The following is an 8,160-nucleotide window of genomic DNA, read 5'->3' as shown; positions in this document are numbered from 1 at the left end:
ATACCTGTATTTCATGTGACGCAATTACGAATAGATACCAATAAAGTTAACACATTCGACATACTACTACAAAAATACTATTAAAGGTTAAACTACTTTGAACTTTCCCTCCAATAAACCTACGACTCGATTTCGGAATGAGGCGTGTGTGGCGGTGTCCCTGCGGATAGGTTTATGTGTGCGTGCGTCGTCCTTGACAAATAGCGTTTTATTTTACAACAATAATTTTATTATTTATTTTGTTAATAGTTTTGTATTTTTATATTTATTTGTAGTTAATATAAACATCACTTTCTCATTTTTGGGATTTAAAAAAAAAATGTATTAGGCTTTTATAGAGTAGTTGAAACTATGATTCCATTTAAAGTGGTGCTGACAAAAACACTCTGTATATTTCTGTATAGAGATTCTCACAATTATCAATTTTTTTTTCGGTTGTAATGTTAATACTGTTTCTGTTAGCCCCATTGGCTTTTACAGTGAAACCGGGTGAGGAGAAACAATGGAACTCAGTGCCTGAGAAATTGCAAGCTCTACGTAGCTGCTTAAGAGGGAAATAATATTTAAATTTAATATATGGCAATATATTGAGTACCGTAATAAAATACTTTCAACTACAAAGTTAATTAATTGAATAATACAAACGTTTTTAGTAATAATGTTTCTACAAAATCATATATTTTGGATTGTAATAAATTTTGATGTTCAATTTGCCTTCTATATTAAGTAATTCTATTACTACTAAATATTTAATTTTAACAAAATTAGCAATTGCTATTTTAAGAAAAACCAGATTACGGTATTTTTTATAATTTAATATTTATTATTTATCTATTATAAATGTCAAAATTATCAATTTCAAAACATATTTTTATTTTCTAATGTCAGATAGACGTCATTCAACATCCGTGATCTGTCACTTCATGTGCAATGTATATTGTATATACAAATACCTACATAAAGAAATAATAATAATTGGACCATATTGAAGTTCAGTTATAATAATATTGAATAAGATTTATTGATAAATGTACGGTTAATTTCACGGCCTATCAGTCCGCTATGTTAAATTGTAAGCCAACGTTATGCCGCGTAGTCCATGGATAGTAAGAAAAATATTAAGAATGCCTTTAACAGAAACCAGTGATCAATACTCAGTATGGGTAGGTATTTTAAAATTATTTTAAATTTTTTTATTTGTTTTAATTAATTTGTTAGGATTCATTAATATTATTTAAAATTTGAGTTAGTTATTTGAGTTTATACAAATAATATGTTATTTCCAGGTGGGGTTAATCTATATATTCAATTTAATCGTTGGAACAGGAGCTCTTACCCTTCCAGCAGCATTTGCTCGAGCAGGATGGGGATTGAGCACAATTTCCTTAGTTTTCCTGGCTTTCATGAGCTTCATGAATGCTACATATGTAATAGAGACTATGGCATGTGCTAATGCTGTTTTTAAATGGAAAAGATTGCAATTCTTAAAAAGAAATAGTGTAAGTAACCACAAAATAACAGATAGAAAATTATTATTATACATTATTAGTAATTAAAATTTGAAATAACACAAAAATATGAATGAAACGAGAGTTAAGATACTCCATTTCTCTCTTTCTGCAGAATTCTTAAGGCATTGCTTAATGAGGGGTGGAACTCAACTCTGCATTTTTGTTTTAGTACCATAGCTAAGAAATGAAAATATCAATAAATAAAAGTTATTCCCCCTTAGTGGGAATCAAACTCACAACTGTTGCATTACAGTTACACTCTTGTGTCCTTGTGCCACAATGGCTTCAATTTGATTATTCATTCTTAAACTATTTGCATTTTATAATAATGGTTTAAAATTATTGCCTCATTTGATAACATATAATGTAATCTAAATACCTAAGTTTATAATAGTATTTATATCTCTTGTTATCTTTTATTTCTGCACTGAATAAAATATGTTTATATAATTGATACTGCTTTAACAAAATTATGAGAAATTATATTGTTACTGTTACTTAAGAATCAAATTTATTCTTTATTTTAAATTCTATAAATTTTGCTTTAAATAATATTCTAAATATCTTTTATAAGTTTTTATTAGCTTTGACCTTATTTAATTTAAAATTAAATAAAGGCTCAGTGATTATCTTGCTGATAAGTGTTATGTCCTCTTCATTGAGTTCTTCCACTCAACATTCCATACCTCGAGAATTCGGCGGAAAGTGGGGAATGGAGTGTCTTAACACTAAGTTCCCTCAGCCGACCCTGCTAATGTATACAAAATAAGATAATACTGTGTAAGGCTAAAAAAAATATATTTAAAACTTTTTATTTTATGTTAACCCTGTATCTCGTACAAATCAAGGTAGGCAGAAAGAACCAGTGAACCTAGAGTTTAGATACTCTGTTCCTATTATGACACTTCTGTTCCCCCATTTCCACCTAATTCTTGAGCACATGTTGCACTTTGCATTGTAAATAGATCAATTAAATATGTCGTGCAATTGGGGGAATGAATCATTGAGTGGGAATCTAACCCACAACCTGTCACGTTTACTTTCGCACCCTTTAATACGATGGGCCTCATTTATGAATCTCATTAAACTATTTTTATCATATTACAGGTAACAGAAAACGAATCAGAAGACGAAGCTGCAACATCCCAACATGGTTACGGAGAAATGGAAGATCCGCTGGTCTGCGGAGACTCTATACCCTCGCGCTATTACAGCCTCGATAATCGCATAGAGCTAGGAGAGATGGCCAACTTGTTTCTTAGTAAAGCGGGCAGAACTATGTTTTATTGTACGCTTTGTGTATACTTGTATGGGGATTTGTCTATTTACTCTGCAGCTGTTTCGAAGTCCTTAATGGATGTTATATGGTGAGATTTTTGTTTTACATAAGTATTTTTTATTTTTCTTTGTAGTTTTTAACTGATTTCGGTAATGAGGAAGTTCTCAATTTGACTGTATTTTTTGTTTGATATCTCAGATGTTTCAACTGGGTGAACTGACTTTGATTATTTCTATTTTTTTATTTTCTGCTTCTTTAGTGTGGCAATAGTTCTTGTGCTTGTAATAGTTAATTCAAAGGTCTAAAGCGCGGTGTTGAGTACCGAGAAAATTGGGCGGACAGTGGGCAACGAGGTCTCTTGACACTGGGTAGATAGAGAGAACTCTATATACTTAGGTTATGCAGGATACGGATTACAAAAAAATACTTATAAAAGTAAATGTTATTTACATATCTGAATATCGGCTATACGTCACAGTTTAATTTTTATTTGTTCAGCAGTTCTAAAGCATACATGTGCATATTGAAAAATAATTTATGTTTGGTAAAGTTCCGCTGCTATAAAATTATTTGTGCATTAAGTATTAAAAGAAATATGATTAAAACCTACAACTCAAAAAACTCTAATCTTAAAACAGTTGGACATAGTTTCTTTAATCACGGCTAAGAACATTATAGATTAAGTCACTTTTTAAACAAGATAAATTTAATTAAAATTAATCCATCCGTTCGGGAGCTACGACGGTACATACAAACAGACATAGATTACAGATACATATATCCTTCAATACATAAAACAGACACGTCAAAGTTATAACAAGCCTTTTTTGTTATAAATTATTTCAAGTGTATATGATAATAATCAATTTAACCTACTTAAAAACTAGCTCTGATAGAGGGAACATTCCGTAGAATTTTCAAGACATGGCATGTTAAGTGGCGGAACACAACGCCGCGTTTTTTCTCTTGTTATCAGAGCGTAAAAATTTAAATATAAATGATAATTTCTGTCCCAGAGTGGGAATCGAACTCGCAACCGTCACGTTACAGTCACACGCTTGTATTTCTGTGCCCGACGCGACGGCCTCGGTATGTATATTTATAAATACATGTTTTATTGCCTTATATGTTATATATTCTGTTAATACGTTTTTTAAAACGTATAAACATTAGAAACATAAAGGGATTAAATATAACTAAACGTTTCCTTTTTCTTCCTACCTTCAAGTATTAGCGACCACTTTCCACTTTCCGGAAAACTTTAAAGACATTGCGTGTTAATGGTAGAACTCAACGCCGCATTTTGCTTCGAAACGTTATCTTAAAAACAATATAAAAAAAACCTATTAACATTTCACAGTTCACCAGTACCAAAGAATCTAACAAACACAACTGACTGGGATGTCCTTCCGTGCTTCAACAGACCTGACGCGGTTTACACCCGCTTCGACTGCTACAGAGTGGCGCTGTTGACCTTCTTCGGAGCCATGGGTCCCTTCGTCTTCTTTAATGTCCAGAAGACGAAGTACTTGCAGTTGTTTACTTCGGGCATGAGGTGGCTTGGTTAGTGGTGTTTTTTTTTTAATTTTACATCTTATATATTTAATATTTCTTTTTTATCAGCTTCACGCTATATACTGCATAGAGTTGGGTAGGTAGTGGGAACGTAGTGCTAAGACACTTCGTTCTTCATTTTTTCAATTTTTCGAGGCATTGCGTATTGAATGGCAGACCTCAACGTCGTGGTTTCAAAGCGAAGAAATGGAAATATTAATTAATTTATTTATATAAATGAATAATAACTTACTTCCCCCGAGTGGGTATGGAATCCACGGCCGGCGCGTTACAGTCATACTCTTGTGCGCACAATACAACAATACGTATAGATATTATATAGAAAAAAATATTACAACAAATGGTTTTGAGGCTGTCATGGTGCAATGAAATAGTTACAAACTAAACATTTATTGTGGGGTCGATTCCTATTCGGAGGATATTTAAATTATTTTCATGTCCTCAATCCGGTAGACAAAGCGTGGTGTTGAATACTTAACACAATGCCTCGAGAATTCGTCAGAAATTGGGAATGGAGTGTTACGACACTAGATCTCTTTACAGGGCTTTGCAGATAAAACCTGCAAAGTTGCTGTTTTCGTAGAAAAAAGATAAACTATTAATATTATTTTAATTTGTTCCAGCTTTCGCCATAATGATATCAATGGCGATCCATCTGATAATAACGCATGGCCCGCAAGGTTCACCACCGGCCTTCGACGTCACCGGCATGCCGACTCTATTCGGTGCCTGCGTATACTCCTTTATGTGCCACCACTCTCTTCCTGCTCTCATCTCTCCGATAAGGGGGAAATCTAGATTAGGTCTCCATGTTTTCTTGGACTACTTTCTTATTACTATCTTCTATCTTCTTCTCGCTTTCACAGGTGCTTTCGCATTCGCCCAATTAAATGATTTGTACACCTTAAATTTTGTTCCCACAGATAATGAAAATATTTTATTGGAAATTGTTGAATATTTTCTAGCTTTGTTTCCGGTTTTCACGTTGTCCACCAGTTTTCCTATCATAGCTATCACATTGAGGAATAATCTGCAAAGTCTCTTCTTGGACACGAGTAGGTTAGATTCGTATAATTTTATATTGAGAAAGTTGATATTTCCCGTAGTGGCGATCGTTCCGCCGTTGCTTTTAACTTATTTCCTGGAAGATATAAGTATTTTGATTAAATTTACTGGTTCGTACGCTGGTACTGGTATACAGTATATTATGCCTACATTTTTAGTGGTTTCAGCGAGACGGCATTGTACGAATTTATTGGGGCTAGGCGTTGTGAATAAGTACAAAAGTCCCTTCTCCAACATAGCTTGGGCTGTCTTCGTTTTGTTATGGTCAGTTATGTGTATTATATTGGTCTCGGTTAATATGTTTGAAAAGAGTTCATGACATTAGATGGGATATATATACTTTCAAATGTTAACCTAAGTTTATACAAGCTTGATACTGTTCGTTTTTGTTTTGATAGTTATTTAAAATTTTTCTTTCTATGAATATAAATACCTGCTATTACCATGCTGGCAACTCAATACAAATTTCATTAAAAAAGTACTTACAAATTTTCTTTGTTATTTACTATTTTCAAAAGAATTTTTAGGGTTCTGTATTTTTTTAAGGAGAAAAGGAAACCTTATAAGATCAGATCAAAATTCATAGGATACTTCCGGTTGATCCAGAATTATGAAATTTTGTAGCTAGCATCTACATGTAGTTCTAGTTCAGGAAAAAATCTGAAAATTACATTTGTGGTTAAATAATAGCCTTACAAGGGGTGCAAAATTTGATATTAAAGCCGCTAGTTCAAATGAAGTATCAGATGAAATGGCTCTGGCTAAGCTAAGCCCGAATTTGAGAAAAAGCTCGACCTCCAATTTTTGTACGGAACCCTCGGTTTGATATAATTGATTTCAGAACAGATAAATAAATATAATTTATTTATTGAAAAAATAATAATAAAATAATTCTTTTATACTTGCATTTCTTCTACTTAACTACAGCTTTAATAAAATCAGTGATTTCTTTTTTATTCTCAATGTGATTTTGTGGAACACAGAAAAATATATATAATTTTTTTTTTCCAAAAATATGTTCAATCCAACACAGAAATGTATAATTATCTATTTTATTTTTTATTAAACAACCCCAAGTGTTCATGATTTGTGCCGCTGTATTAACAATTGCACACAAACTATCCTTTAAATCTAGTGATTTTGTGTATATATTAAATTTTTACTCAATTTTAACTAATTTAATTAAATTTGTTGTGTATTTATAATTTTTAAAAGGAAATTTACTATAAGGAAAATCTTTGAAAATTTATTTTTAAGTACTACTAACAAAAATAAAAATGTATATAAAATAGGTTATTGTATTTTAAGTATTGTGTTAATCCATTTGGGGTAAGGGGTAAAATTTTAGAAAACATTACACCCCTGTAACAAGGAGCGGAGTTCACACAAAGTCTTACTAACGTAAGATTGTTTTTTGCTACTACAACACGGTACGGGGAATCCCTCGATTTTATTAAAAAAATGTGTTACATAATACTGAAATACCTATTTAAATATACTGTTTTAAATTTGACAATTGAATGATATAGATAAATGATAATAATAGTTAGAAGTTGAATTTAATATGTAGTTAATACTCGAGTGGGTCTTCCTTTAATAGTTACTTCAATACTGCTGTTTGTAACCAAAGCTTTTACATTTTGCATATTTTGATAAATAGTTCTTAGTCTTTTTATTATAAAGATGTTTGTTTTATATTGTAACTGTATGAAATATTTAGAAGTATCTTTTTATAACAAATATCAAGTCTAATTTAATAAATTCTAAGTATTATTTTAAAGAAATCTGTGGGGAATGGAGTTCCATAACAATAGGTACCCTCTGCCTACCCTGCTATATGCGGGATACAGCGAGAAGCTGAAAGACAAAAAACTTATCAGTGATACAAAAAAATAGATACAATTACACGCATTTATTGATAATATAATATTTTGGTATTTTCTGCTATTACTCTCTCTATTTCATAATTATTAATTTGTTAAAATTGTAAATACGTATTGTATTTATAACGATATTGAGTTTTTTTATTTTCTTTTCTTTTATGTTAAAGTACCACCAAATAGCTGGAGCAAAAATGAACTTAAATTTAATATCGGCATGCTTCTAAAAGCATACATGTATAAGATATAATTATATTACTTATATAATTTATATGTATAATTATATTACTTATATAATAAGCAATTTCCAGTATGTATGTACCTAAATTTGATAAATTTTAAATTTACTTTGTGATATATCCAGAAAAATGATAATAATTAACTTTAAAATTGTATTTTGTGTATTGTTTCAATTACATACTGTGATAGAGTAACCATTTCGTACGATGTAAATATATATTATATATAAATTGACTGATGTATTGTTTTTTTTATAGTGCAAAATATTTTTACAAATAAATGTTTATTTGCGGGTTGTATATGTTTTTTCTTTTGTTTTCACGTTTTTTTGTCCTGTAAGTCACGAAGGGTGCTGTCCAAGGATGTATGTGCTGGATACAGCATAAAGCTCATTTAATGTAATTTTAAGATATTTAGATTAACCTTATATGAGAGACTATTGCAACGAAAGGTCCATCAGATTCTGGTAGAAATAATTATTTATTACGACACTAGAAATTTCCAGTTTATTAGTTTCTATATTTTGTTAAGACACTCTCTAAAGCAACTCTCTAAGCCCTGAAGGCATTGCCTGTTAAGAAACAAAGAAATGAAAATATAAATTTAAGTA

At 31.0% G+C, this 8,160-nt stretch overlaps 1 protein-coding gene across 1 annotated transcript; it reads left to right on the top strand.

Annotated features, from left to right (window-relative positions):
• Positions 1-868: 868 nt before the first annotated feature.
• Positions 869-7,849, top strand: LOC146531300 (putative sodium-coupled neutral amino acid transporter 12). The gene is made up of 5 exons (XM_085198471.1): positions 869-1,163; positions 1,287-1,499; positions 2,619-2,878; positions 4,151-4,353; positions 4,989-7,849. The coding sequence occupies exons 1-5, from the start codon at positions 1,086-1,088 to the stop codon at positions 5,747-5,749; spliced, it is 1,515 nt and encodes a 504-aa protein (XP_085054597.1). The 5' UTR covers positions 869-1,085; the 3' UTR covers positions 5,750-7,849.
• The last annotated feature ends 311 nt before the right edge of the window (positions 7,850-8,160 follow it).

The sequence above is a fragment of the Heliconius melpomene genome, chromosome 15, assembly GCF_056956725.1.
Source record: "Heliconius melpomene rosina isolate 202511_hmr_F chromosome 15, ASM5695672v1, whole genome shotgun sequence".
Lineage (NCBI taxonomy): Eukaryota > Metazoa > Arthropoda > Insecta > Lepidoptera > Nymphalidae > Heliconius > Heliconius melpomene.
This window is presented reverse-complemented; position numbering and strand designations above follow the sequence as displayed.

Bases quoted from the DNA above. Each gene is read 5' to 3' on its own strand.
- LOC146531300 (XM_085198471.1), top strand. From the start codon at position 1,086: ATGCCGCGTAGTCCATGGATAGTAAGAAAAATATTAAGAATGCCTTTA. The intron at 1,164-1,286 runs GTAGGTATTTTA...TGTTATTTCCAG, and splicing joins GTGATCAATACTCAGTATGG to GTGGGGTTAATCTATATATT. The intron at 1,500-2,618 runs GTAAGTAACCAC...ATCATATTACAG, and splicing joins AATTCTTAAAAAGAAATAGT to GTAACAGAAAACGAATCAGA.